The 13,499-nt window shown below is 54.8% G+C and overlaps 1 protein-coding gene across 4 annotated transcripts in view; it reads left to right on the top strand.

Annotated features, from left to right (window-relative positions):
• GNB1 (G protein subunit beta 1) overlaps positions 1 to 13,499 on the top strand; it is a 49,108-nt gene that overhangs the window by 32,999 nt on the left and 2,610 nt on the right. For 3 of the 4 annotated variants that reach the window (XM_055137816.1, XM_055137818.1, XM_055137815.1), the window contains 7 exons: positions 1,958 to 2,059; positions 3,887 to 3,925; positions 4,478 to 4,584; positions 7,094 to 7,157; positions 8,782 to 8,944; positions 12,785 to 12,851; positions 13,233 to 13,434. In XM_055137816.1, the coding sequence (XP_054993791.1) occupies positions 2,003 to 2,059; positions 3,887 to 3,925; positions 4,478 to 4,584; positions 7,094 to 7,157; positions 8,782 to 8,944; positions 12,785 to 12,851; positions 13,233 to 13,434 (699 nt within the window). In that variant the 5' untranslated portion in view covers positions 1,958 to 2,002. Of the gene's footprint in view, positions 1 to 581; positions 734 to 1,957; positions 2,060 to 3,886; positions 3,926 to 4,477; positions 4,585 to 7,093; positions 7,158 to 8,781; positions 8,945 to 12,784; positions 12,852 to 13,232; positions 13,435 to 13,499 lie in introns of all 4 variants that reach the window. The other variant, XM_055137817.1, reaches the window with a different exon arrangement.

The following is a 13,499-nucleotide window of genomic DNA, read 5'->3' as shown; positions in this document are numbered from 1 at the left end:
GCGTGCTTGCCTCGGCCAGTGCCACTGGGCATTCAGTCGCAGGCCTCCGGGTGTGGCGCTGCTGAGAGCCAGCGGGACTTCCTGGGGCTCTTGTTGGGGGCAACTCTAGGATCCCGAGGCCCACAACGCCAAAGGCCATGCTCATAATTCATCATGACTGATGAAAAGAAATGCACCTGGCTGGCTTTCTTTGTGAGTCAAGATTGAAGTCAGTGAGTGCGGGAAGCATTTTTGCTTGAATTTTGTAAATAACTGAATTAAGTGAGCTTCTAATTTTAGGTTTTGAGGAAATTAACTTCTCCAGATAAAAGCAGAATAGCTGGGGGGGCTGGAGCGATAGCACAGTAGGTTGGGCATTTGCCTTGCACGCAGCCGACCTGAGTTCAATTCCCAGCATCTCATATGGTCCCCTGAGCACTGTAATTCCTGAGTGTATTCTTGAGTGTAGAGCCACGGGTAACCCCTGTGCATTGCCAGGTGTGACCCAAAAAGCAAAAAATAAAATTTGTTGACTAAAATGAACCATTTAATTCAGTGTACCTATGAAAATTGTAATTGTAGTTTCTTCGCTGATTTTGCAGAGATTGTGTCCTAGATTCTCTGATGTGGGAAGGGCGTTTGCCTTGCATGCGGCTGACCCGGGTTCGATTCCCAGCATCCCATATGGTCCCCTGAGCACCGCCAGAAGTAATTCCTCAGTGCAGAGCCAGGAGTAACCCCTGTGCATCGCCGGGTATGACCCAAAAACCAAAAAAAAAATAAAAAAGTACCCCAAGTGTGTGGCAGAGAATCCCGAGTGTAGGGACAGGGCTCAGGAGCACACCCCTGCCTCCCCTTTTATAGGCTCTTCTGCTCTGGGCTCTCCTTGGGCCACACATGGGTGGTCACACTGGCCCTGTCCAGCCTCTGTGCTGAGTGATGCTCCACGCATGTTGGGGTTGGCTTGGCTCCTGAGCTCCGGGGACAGGGACCGTGGGCAGAGGTGTGATAGGAAGCAGTCCTATACAAGGTCTTGGGGGGCAGGTATCCTTAGCTCTTGTTTTCCTTGGGGGGGGGCCACACTCGGTGGTGCTCACGGTTTACTCCTGGCGCTGCTCTGGAGTTAACTCGAACCCGGGTTGGCCTCACTTGCAAGGCAAAGCCCTGGCCACTGTGCTGTCATTCCTGTCCCTCCACTAACTCGGAACTTGTGGTTCGGGTTTCGGTTGTTCCAGCAGCCCTCGTTTCGTGCAGAGCAGGCTTTATATGCACACCTGTGCAGTGGCACTTGGGCCTCTCCCCAGGTTTCTTGGGTCCCCGAAATTGTAAACGATTAATTTTTGGGGTATGTGCTTGTGACTTACACAAAGTCTAACTTGTGCAGAATTTCCTGGTTTATTTGCATAAAAAAACATAAATTTGGTTTGCTTGTGGGCTAATTAAATAAATTTAAATAATAAAATATTTAAACTTGTGTATTTAGGGGGGGCTGTACCTGCCAGAGCCCATGTGAGGACTGGGTCTGAGCTATACCTTTCTCTCGTTCCAGCTGCCTCCCCAGTCCCAGTCACCTTTGAGATCCTCACACTGTTCCTGACTGTGCTCAGGGGTGATCCCTGGCGGTGCTCAGCAGGACCCTGTGGGGTGCTGGGTACCCAGCCAGGATCCCCGTGTGTGAGACAAGCCCCTTAGCCTCAGTGGTGTTCCTTTTGACGAGCAGCGTGCGGGCTGCCTATGGGGGCTGGGGCCATGCTCCCACACCTGCGCAGACCAGGTGGTCGTCCAGTTGCCCACCTTGTGTAACACGTGCTGTCCGTGAACAGAGTCCTATGGGACGAGGTCATCGGTTAGGGGCACTGGGTGCCCCTGAGCTAGGGGCCCTGGGTTTTCTGGAAGCTGCCCTGCAGGTCTGTCTCAGGCTCTGGGTTCTGCTGGCCCCCTCAACCCCGTTAACACTTTGTGCCTGTGTCCGTTTCAGATCTCCGATTCTCTGGGACGGCAGTGACGAGCGAGGAGGTCAAAGATGAGCGAGCTTGACCAGTTGCGGCAGGAGGCGGAGCAGCTCAAGAACCAGATCCGAGTACGTGGCCGTGTGCTTGCTCGGCCCTGTGGTCCCCGCCCTGCCGGAAGTGATCCTGATGGCAAGCCAGCTTTAGGCCCAGAGTGGTCCAGAAACGGAAAGGGGGGAAGAAAAGTTCTCATCACTGGCCTAGGATGTACTGATCAGACTCAGATATTTGTCCTGGTGGATGATGTTTCAGGGTAGCGCTCTCTGAATATATGTAAATGTGCCCAGGGATCGATGCGGATTTTGGGTATTTCAGCAGGCTGTTAGCGAGAGGAGAGAGCACTCACTGCAGGTCGGTGACCGGTGGACTGCACCGTGCAGACCCCATCGCAGTTGGCCTCCCCCGGGTTAGGTGGGGAGAGGGACTGAGGGCACTAGCCCTCCGGTGTGGAATGGTGCTTGTTTGACACTGAGGACCTGCGGGAGCGCAGGCACTGTTTCCTTTCTCCGACTGTTACCCTGAGAGGGACGGAGGGAGTGGACAGGCCCGTCCGAACATGGCCCAGCTGGCGCTGTCCTTGATGAGGCACTTCTCTCTGGCCTGTCGGGTTCTGCCGGCATCAGATGCTCGCCAAGCAGTATTTTCTACACACTTCTGAACAGCCATTTAAGTTTTCTGAGTTCACCATAAGGACGGAGCTTAATTATGTTCTTCTGAAGCACTGGGTCTGTCTTCTGAAAATCTAATCTCGTGGGAGGGGAAAGCATCAGCATCATTTTACTTGAACTTCAGGGATGGACTTTTCTGAGAAATTTGCAGCCAAAGGGGAACCCAAAATAGCCTTTTACTGTAAGAATTCAGTATGGGAGCAGTGGCAAGATTGTACAGTGGGAGGGCATTTGCCTTGCATGCAGCCAGCCTGGGGTCAGGATCTGACACCGTCCAGTCCCCAGCCTCCTTATGAGGGAGCGACCTGAGCCAAGCATTTCCCACCCCAAATTAATTTTTTTATTGCTATTTTTGTTGGTGGCAGGGGCACATTCAGCAGTGCTCAGGGGTCGAACGTGGGTCTGTCACCAACTGTACTATCTCTGTGGGCCCCACTGGATGGGTGATGGAGGGGCTGTTCCCACCTCTATCCAGGGGTCTCTCCTGTGGTGCCCAGCTGACCAGGCCTCTATGTGTTCATGCTCCAGCCCAATGAGCCACACTCGGGCCCTTCCGCTGGGTCTTTGTGTATGTGTTGGTAACTATCTCCGTGGCTGAGGATTAGTTGGAACCACCAGGAGTGAGCCCTGAGCACACAGCCCAGAGCAAGCCTCTGGCAGCTCCAGGTGTGCACCAGAAACCGGCACAGGGCGGCCTCCAGAGGAACTGGGCGCACGTGTTTCCTTTGCGATGGCACCTGCCTCCCTGTGCTGCCCTTGTGGACAGCCGTGGTCGCATTGCCCGTCAGAAGATGCCATAGGCTGAAAACAGGTGTCCGTGGGGATTGCAAGATTGATTTTCTCGTAACCTTGAAGGTTTTGGGCACTTAAAGTTTTTAATTAGATTTAGTCTAGCCTTTATAGTCCTTACCTTGCTCTCCCAGTTTCCATGTAAGAAGGGGACACAGCGCATTAGCCGGAACTTTCCCTTGAACTTTGTTCTTCGCTCCAGACCTTTTGCAGCTTTCCGTGGATTTCAGCATTAATACTTGGTTCGGGGTAGAGAGAGTCACAAGGGTGCTTTGGGGGAGCCAGGAGGGAGCTCATGGCTTCATCCGTGTGAGGCAAGTGCGCTCAAGCCCCACGCTGTTCCCTCGGGGTCTCGAGGCTTCTCCTGACTGCGGAGGGCCCGGAGGAGGCAGGGAGCAGCTGGGGTCGGCTCACATCCCCCTTCTCTTTCTAATTCACTAGGATGCCAGGAAAGCCTGTGCGGACGCTACTCTTTCTCAGGTAAGCGCTAGGGCTGCAGGCCGGGCCTGGAGGGGTGGGGGGGGGGCGGGGTGGCAGCATCCGGGTTGGGACACGCCCGCGTGGGGTCATGGCCATGCTGGCCACAGGAGGGCCTGTCGCTCAGGCTTGGAGGCCTTTTCACCAGCTGCACCACAGCTGGGAGAACCTCCAGAAGAGGCTGGAGCTGGCTGGGCAGGCCGTCTCTGATGGGATGGCACAGGTGGGGTAAAGGGGGCAGGAATGGATGGGCAAGGAAGCGTGTCTCCTTAGCCTGCTCATGTACGTGGGCACAGACTCAGTGGGGTCAAATGAGACCTTCTAGAACAATCGCTGCACAGAATTCTCACACTAGAGACCAGACATGTGGAAAAGCCGCTACTGCGCTGCGTTCACTCGGTCCTTTGTGAATGTCAGCTCTTGATGTTGGACTGTCCACCAGTGTGGCCAGGAGCTCTGTGCCCTCGGCCTAGCCTGGGCTGGCAGGGCTGTGGGTGGGCAGGTGCCATGTCAGCTCAGCATTGAGGTCACTCACCTGCCACTCTTGTCTCCTAGATCACAAACAACATCGATCCAGTGGGCAGGATCCAGATGCGCACCAGGAGGACACTGAGGGGCCACTTGGCCAAGATCTACGCCATGCACTGGGGGACGGACTCCAGGTGTGTGGGCGCAGCTCCGCTCTGGTTTGGGGCTTTCTTGGGCAAATAGCCCGAGCTCCTTGGCAGTGCTTTACCCGGAAGAAAGGTGCCTGCACTGGAGCCAGCGTCACACGTCTGCCCCCTGTGCCTCGTGCTCAATTCCTGGCCGCTATGTGGGCTCTCGTGCTGTCTCTGGGGTGTCTCCTCTTTGCAGCCTGGCCAGAGGAGGCTTTGTGCCCCGGGGCACTGGGAAGATGGGGTAGAGTTGACTCTTGGCACGTGTGCGTGCCTGTGCTGTCATAGGCCCAGCAGGCCAGGGCAGCTGGCTGCCACCCTCCCTTCTCCAGGTGTGTTTGTCACCTCCCAGGCTCGAGGCCAGCAGCCTCTCTGCGTCCCTTCGCTTCCGTAGGCCTGTTCCTCCTTCCCCGGAGTGGGCACTTGTCCTCTGCAGGCCCCACCCTGTGCTCTTGGCTCTCCGAGTGTCTCTGAGTAGTATACTTTTGTGTCGGGGTTCTCTTTGTTCGTGAAATTGTCTGCTCTAGAGTGTAAACAGCTACGAACAAAGGATTCTATCTTTAGTTTGTTCTATACAGTATTCCATACAATTCCAAATGCAAATGAGAGCCAGCTCAGATCATTTTAATGAGCCCAGTCATCAAAAGGAGCTGGAAGGCAGATGAAAAGCAGACACGGAAGGGGGGCTTGAAGGGCCTTCCTGTCCGCGTGGTGACTGGGACTGCTGGCCTTGCTGCAGGTGTGAGTGCGGAGAGGGTGGAGGTGTGCATGGGCGGGAGGTGGCCTCCCTGCAGGAAGGAGGTGCAAGGAGTGCCGTCCTGCTGGCCTGGAGACTTTGTTCTCCGTCCTGGACTAACGAAGACGCAGAGCGGTCTTCAGAGGCCTGTGCTGGCCAGCGCTTCAGACCACTGAGGCACATTCTGAGAGCCAGGCGCATTCTTGGCTTTCACACCCAGAGCTTTCTGGAGTCACCCAGTTATGTAGAAGACTGTGGAGTTGTAGGGCTCAAACCTGGGTGCTCGGGCTTATTCCTGGCACCCTCCCCCTGGATTCTCTGCAGGTCCCTAAGTTCCTTGTTCCAGACGCACACTCTGCTGAGGCCATCTCACATTTCTGTCTCCAGGACGATTCTTGCCTGATTCACTGCACCCATTGTGACTGATCCCTAATCCTGCCAAAGCTCCCAGTGCTCCCGGCTGGCGCCGCTAACATGTCGCCTGCCGGAGGTTGATGTGGTGTGTTTTCGGCGCATTCATGCTTGTCCCGTATGGTGGTACAGTCCTGCAAACATGTTCTTTCCTTCAGTCAAAGCTTGAGGCCAGAGCTGGCCTGGCACGTGTGATGCTGGCTTTGCTCCAGGCCCTGCAGGAACCAGGGAAAACTCCCGGGCCAGTCTGTAGAGTTTGCCCCTCGGCTTGGGATTAGACATGTCCCCTCTCACCTTCGCGAGGATCAGTGTGCAGCTTAGCGCCTCCCGGCTCCTCAGCGAGTCAGCAGGTCTTAAGTCTCACAGGAGCCTCTGTAAGGTGACCCTCGGGGCCGCGTGTGCTGACGCTTTGCTCTGCTGCTTCACCACGCTGACGCCTGGAGCTAGTCCTTCGTGCTCCTCGGCCGCTTTTCCTTCCCAGTTAGCGCGTTTGCCTGTTGCTGCTGTTGCCTTGTTTAGTCTCTGGTCTTCACTGCACACAGGCAGGAGGAGGGCGCGCACACTCAGCCTCCACCAACAGCCCTGGCTGCTCGGGCTGGCTTTACCACGACTCTACCGTCAGCGCAGTCTGGGAAAGTTTCACGGCTTTTAGTGAGAAATGTCTAGAAACTGTTATTCCTTTGTATCTGGACTTCTGAGTGTCAGAGTGTCAGAATTTATGCGTGCCTACTTAGGCTTTTATTTGTTCATTTGTTTGGGGGCCACACCCAGCAGTGCTCAGGGATCACTCCTGGCAGGGCTGACATGTGGTGCTGGGCATCAAACCCGAGTCTACTGTGTGCAATTCAAACACCATCCTCGCCCCTGCCCCCCCCCCCCTCGGCCCATGCCCCTTACTAAAGGTGCGTTCGGCTTTCCTGTCAGGGTTAGTTGATGGTGAGAAACCCAGCACACGCAGGAAGAAGTTCCTTGAGTCAGGAAGAGGCTGTGAGTGCAGGTGCGGCCTGCATTTAAGATGTGCTTGCTGGGAACTGAGGCTCTCTGCAGAGTTTGCTTTGTTTTGTGTGGGGATTTGAGGGATTTGAATCAGACTCTTGTTGCCCAGGGGTGACCTGCCATTCTGGAGAACCAGACAAAGCAAGCACCTGAAAACCGTGCTCTTTCCAGCCCTCTGAGGTTGTTTTGGTTTTTGGTTTTTTCCTTCCCTGCTTGTCAGTCTACTCTAAGAATGAAGAAAAAGTTTTTTTTTGATTGTCTAAGCGAGCGTCCCTTTTCTCAGGTAAATGAAACGTTGGTGCACATGCGTCACCAGCTGCTATTGTCTCTGCGTTGCTGGGGACTGAGGCTGTGTCTGTCTCTTCCTTCCAGGCTCCTAGTAAGTGCCTCGCAGGATGGGAAGCTGATCATCTGGGATAGCTATACCACGAACAAGGTAGGGACACACTGCCTTCCCTCACACCGCCCGGGAAAGGGTGGGGCTGCTTTTGTTTCCCTCCTATGGATGGTTGTGTCTGGTTCTTGAGACACAGCAAGTGAACAGGACAGAACTCCATGAGCATGACCCATTATGGTTTGTCACCTAGTTATGGCACCTGACCCAGTTCGGTCCCCTGAACACAGCCAGCTGTGGCCCCAAAGACAAAGTAAAACAGTATTTAAATCCCACAGGCATAATTTTTAGGAATTTAGTGCATAGTTGTACTGAATGAAAACAGGCTGTCACTGGTCCAGGTATGTTTTGAAAGATGAACTTCATTGTATTTTATTGGAGATTATTCCATAATCATCATGGTAGGGGGGGCCAGAATAAAGACACTGCGGGGAGGGCGCTGGCCTGGGCACATGGCCAGCCCGGCTTTGATTCCTGGCGCCTTAGGTGGTCCCTTGAGTCCCTCAAGGATTGATTTGATACCTGAGCAGAGTCAGGACAGCCCTGAGCACAGCCAGGTATGGCCAAAAAGAAAAGGCTGTTTAAATATAGCTAAAATCAAGGGAGCTGTGCAGCAGATTTTTTTTTTTTTCCTTTTTGGGTCACACCTGGCGATGTACAGGGGTTACTCCTGACTCTGCACTCAGGAATTACCCCTGGTGGTGCTTAGGGGACCATATGGGATGCCGGGAATCGAACCTGGGGCAGCCACGTGCAAGGCAAACACCCTATCCGCTGTGCTATTGCTCCAGCCCCCATGCAGCAGAATTATTTTTAAATAGTTATTAAAACTAATTTGATACCTAGCTTGGTGGCCTGTGAGATAGTACAGGGGTTAAGGTGCTGGCCCAGTTTGGATCTTGGAACTGCTTCTGGTCCCGAGTACAGAGACCGGAGCCAACTCTGACTCCAGATGTGATACAACTGCCCCCCCCCCCCCCAATAAAGAAAATATCTGATTTGGTCATGTGAGTAGAAAGCCTTTGTTTGGGGTCGACAGACTGCGCACGTGTTTCTGCCTGTCCAGTCCCTGGCACTGACCCAGCCCTCTGGACGCCGAGTCTCTCGGCTTCAGACTGGGCAATGATGCGGCTGCCGGGGCCCACACAGATGGATGCCTCGGGTCAGCCGACACCAAGCTGATCATTGGTGCGGCCCCCGAAGACAACGGCGCAGGACAGAGCGTCCCGGTAGGAAACGCACTTGTGGAGCCCACAGCAGAAGAGTTTCAGACACCACTCCAGCAAAGCCCCTCGAACGTTGGGGTGTCTTTTAAATGAGTCTGGGCTAGTGCCTCTCTCTCAGTGAGGGAGTTGGACTCAAACTGTGTCAAAGCCTGCATCAGACTGGGGTCACCTTCTGTGCTTCAACAGTCGCCCCACGTGGCTGGACACAGTCTCTGAGGGTCAGCGATGGAATCAACAGTGCGCCACGCTTGGCTGGCATGGTCAGGCCCTGGGTTTCATTCCCAGCTCCGGAGGGGGAAGAGAGACAGACATTATAATCCTGGCTGTTATTTTTGTCTTGTTCTGTCACCCATGCAGCCAGTTGGAGAGTGGAAATGAGAGTTGGTGCCACTGTTGGTGCCCACCTGTGTGAGTTGGCGTCTTCTGTGCTTTTCCCTCAGGTCCATGCCATCCCCTTGCGTTCCTCCTGGGTCATGACCTGTGCATACGCCCCTTCCGGGAACTATGTGGCCTGTGGTGGTCTGGATAACATTTGCTCCATTTATAATCTGAAAACACGTGAAGGGAACGTACGTGTGAGTCGTGAACTGGCCGGACACACAGGTAATTTTCTTGTTAGCACTGTTTATTTCATGAGGTCAGGTGTAGTCATGGCCAGAGAGCCAGCATCAGGAAATGGGATCCACGTCCATCCTTGGTCGGCCTGGCCTGTGCAGCTCTGAATCCCCTGGGTGCCCCGGGCAGAGCTGCCCCACTCCCGGACCGTTGGCCTCCTTCACCCCCACAGTGCAGGACACCACTGCATGCATGCTTGTGCGGGGCTCTTTTCTCGCCCTGTGAGTCCCCTCTTAGGAGTGCCTGCTTGCCCGTCTGCTCTGCATGCAGCCGGGTCCCAGCCCGCCAGTCTCCTGTCCTTCGGAGAGACTCCACGTCGGCCCCTGTTTGTCCTTGCACTCCTCTTACCTTTGGGCTGCTTTCTCCTGAATTTCTTAGTGTTTTAGCTTCTGACTTGGTTTGGTTCGGGTTGGATTGGTTTTGGACCTGCACTGGTGGTGCTCAGGGGTACTCCTCCCTCTGTGCTCAGGAGTGAGCTCTGATGATGCTTGGGACCGTATGAGGTGCTGGGATTCGCACCAGGGTCACTGCATCCACAGCTACAAGCCAAGCAAGTGCCTTGTGGCTCTGACCCTAGTTGTGTAGCCTTTAAGTTGGCTTTAGCCTTTCTTCTTGTTCAGGCATATGCAGTGATCCTCTAAACTCAACCCGTTTGGTTTTAGCTACTTTCTCACTGTCACTGTTGTCCCGATGTTCATCAGTTTGCTCAAGTGGGCACCAGTAATGTCTCCATTGGGAGACTTGTTTTACTGTTCTTGGCATATCGAATACTCCATGGGTAGCTTGCCAGACTCTTCTGTGTTGGTGGGATACTCTCGGTAGCTTGCCAGGCTTTCCGAGAGGGACCGAGGAATCAAACCCAGGTCATCCTCATGCAAGGGAAACACCCTACCCGCTGTGTTATTGCTCCAGTCCTACTTTCTCAGTGTAAAAGTTTGGTTTGCTTTGTCTTGTTTGTTTATTTGTGATTCACACCCTGCAGTGCTCAGGGTCTGACTCTTGGCTCTGTGCTCAGGAATCACTCCTAGAGATGCTTGAGGAGACCATCTGGGGTGCCAGGGATCAGACCTGGGTTGGCCGCAAGCAAGGCAAATGCCCTACCCACTGCATTATTGTCCTGGCCCTGGATTTTTGTCTTTTATTGACTTTGAGACCTTTCAATAGTGTCTTTGAAAATCGTTTCTGTTCTCGGGTCTGTTCGTGTAGTCAGCATCTTCGTCCTCTCCGCCTAGTCCCTGAGTCCTGGCTTCTGGCGTCTGTCCTCAGGCCTGCCCTCCCCACCTTCTGAGTCAGGTCTTCAGCTCTGGGAGCTGCCCTAGGGGGCCGCCGCCCGCACCCTGCTCTTAACAGCTCTTCCTGCATCGCACTCTGGGCCAGGAGCCCAGCCAGCCGGATTGTCTCCATTCGTGTTGTCACATTTCACTTAGGCCCGCCTCGCCGTCTGCTGCCCTCCGGACCTCCGGAGTGGCCCCAGGAACCGGCGCTGGAGGCAGTGCTCCCTGACCCGACCCAGAAGCCCACCCTCTACTGCAGGACCCTACGCAGCGATGGCCTCTGAGGAGTGGGCTTCTGTTTGGGGGCCATACCCAGTGGTGGTTGTTTGGGGTTGGAGGGGGTCACACCCAGCATGCTCAGAGCTTAGTCCTGACTTAATGCTCAGGGATCGCTCCTGGCAGGCTCGGGGACCATGTGGGTGCCAGGGGTCAAAGCAGGTGCCCTTCCTGTTATGCTGCTATCTCCCCAGCCCTGAAGAACACGCTTCTCGAACTGTTGGTTTACTTAGCAGTGGTCTTACCTTTCTGATCCCATTCATTGGACTGACTTTCTCGTCTCTCTTCCCGCTGGTCCTGGGGGGAGAGGACAGAGAGCTGAGACCCAGGAGGACCCACCGCCAGCAGCATCCTGGGTCCCACTGGCTGTGGAGGCAGTGGCAGCTCTCGACCTCGGGGCTCTGCCTCTTGGAACCATCTTTCCTGGGCCCGGGGACTCCAGTTTTGGAAGGGGAGTGGTTTGGTTCACACCCGGTGGCTGAGGGCTGCTCCTGGCTTAGTATTTAGGGGTCACACCTTGTGCTGCTTGGGAAACCGTTTGGAGTGCTGGGGATCAAGCTCCGGTCGGTCTTCTGCAAGGCAGGAACTGTCATCTCTGTGCTGTCTTTCCAGCCGAAGATTTTGGATTTTAAAAATACGTATATTTTTAAAATACATAATACATATTAAATATATATATCCCGCACAGAAGAACCTGGCAAGCTTCCCGTGGCATATTTGATATGCCAAATACAGTAACAATAACAGTTCTCATTCCCCTGACCCTGAAAGAGCCTCCAATCATTGGGAAAGATGAGTAAGGAGAGGCTTCTAAAATCTCAGGGCTGGGACGAATGGAGACGTTACTGGCGCCTGTTCGAGTAAATCGGTGAACAGTGGGATGACAGTGATACAGAAATATATATATAAATATATATTATATATGTGTATATAATATATATGCCCTCTACCTTTTAGCTAAGGCACCGTGACTGACAGTTATTCTGCTAGAGTGACCTTCCTGTCACCAGTGTCCCGGCTTCCTCCCCTCCCACTTTTGTATCTGGTTGCTATCATTTGGGTCTTGTGTTGGTCTAACAATCTGGCCATGTGCCTACCTCTGTGCCACCTGGGCCCCGTCCTGCAACTCCTCTGTTCCTCTTACTGCCCCTTGACTTCTGCCCGTCCCTGCCCACTCCTGGGGGCCCGGGTAATCTGGGTGTCCCATCCCCCTCGGCACCGTGCATTTCCTCTCCCATTGTACGCAGGTAAGGGAGATCATCTGGTGTCGGTCACCCTCATTCTGCTGTTGGACCTTTTTAAACTCTGTTTGTTGGGGAAGTGGCCCAAGTGGCAGACCACAGACCATCCCTGGCACTGTGTGTCGCCTAAGTGCTGCCAGGCGATGCACCTATTGAAAAGGGACAGAAAGGAAACTGTCGCCCCAGCAAAAAGCAAGAGAGTGTCAGGAGGAGGATTTTAGAAATTGTGCCTCCCATATCAGTAAGATTTTGGTTTCTTTTGGTTTGGGTTTTGGAGTCACCTCTGGCAGTGCGCAGGGCTTAGTCCTAGCTTTGTGCTCAGGGTAGTGTGTGGGATCCCTGTACATGCCAGGGATTGTCCCCAGGTTGGCCATGTGTAAGGCTTCACCGTGTTCACTGTCTGTCCCCAAGATTGATTTGTGATTGTAGTTTCTACAAGTTGTGCCTCTTGAGAGTAGTTTGGGCCTGTCGAGGCAAAAAGACCTGATGCGGACTTTCCAGTTTGACGTGAGTTACGTGGACACTTGGTGAGCCTTGCCTGCAGGCCTGGTTCTACCCTGGCACCACCAGGGTTGCCCTGAGCAGCCTGGAAGGGATTCAGACCACACACAACAAACACAGACCACACGTGTGCACACACACACACACACAATTTTCTTTCTGAACGCTTAGAATACTCACTGTGTCAGATTAGAATACTCACTGTGTCATAGCTGTGGTGGAGGTCAGCGAGTTAATTTGGCAGGTCAGACGCACACCACCCCCTCGGCCAGTCCCTGTGGCCCTTGTCCCTGGGGCCTTCTCCCTAGCCCTAGCACTGCACCTCGAGCCCATTCGGGCTGTGGCCAGCAGGGTCTCCTGGGCACCAGGCTGAGCACCGCTGTTGCCAGTGCACAGGCACTTGGGCTCTGACTCGCTAGCCCAGAGTCCAGCGTGCCCAGCACCTGCCGTCAGGGTGTGCCCCTGACCGCTATCCCAGGAGCAGGGGCCAGAGTCCGCAGCTCTGCACGGCGCTCACTGGGCTCTATCCTTGCTAGGCTACCTGTCCTGCTGCCGCTTCCTGGATGACAATCAGATCGTCACCAGCTCTGGAGACACCACCTGGTGAGTGCCCGGGCCGTGTGCCGGCCCCTCCGGTCTACCTAGGCTGACAGCGGTGGTCTTGCCCCGATCCGCCCTGGGGACTAGCCTTCTTCCCACATTTAAGCAGTCCCCACAGGCCACCAGCACCTCTCCTGTTTGCGACTCAACCGTCCTGGCCGGTACACGCCCGTGTCAGCATCCACGCCTGACAGAGAGGCTCTGGCCAGGCGCGGTGACCTGCCCAGAGCCCGCATCCCCTGTGCTGCTGACAGTGGTCAGCGGTGTCTCGTCAGCACCGCTCTCAGGCCATGTGTCCAGGGCCGCTGTGACTCTCGGCACTGTGTTTCCTCACTGGGCATCTAAGAACCGGGCTCCGTGGCTTGTCCTGTGCTCCCAATGCAGTGCTTTGTGGGACATCGAGACGGGCCAGCAGACGACCACGTTCACTGGCCACACTGGGGACGTCATGAGCCTGTCCCTCGCTCCTGACACCAGACTCTTCGTCTCGGGGGCCTGCGACGCGTCAGCCAAACTCTGGGACGTGCGGGAAGGCATGTGCCGGCAAACCTTCACTGGCCATGAGTCGGACATCAACGCCATCTGCGTGAGTGGGGCTCGGGTTGGGCGCCACTTCCTAGACCTCGCCCGGGCCCCTCTCCCCACGCTGCC

The sequence above is a fragment of the Sorex araneus genome, chromosome 5 (assembly GCF_027595985.1).
Source record: "Sorex araneus isolate mSorAra2 chromosome 5, mSorAra2.pri, whole genome shotgun sequence".
Lineage (NCBI taxonomy): Eukaryota > Metazoa > Chordata > Mammalia > Eulipotyphla > Soricidae > Sorex > Sorex araneus.
This window is presented reverse-complemented; position numbering and strand designations above follow the sequence as displayed.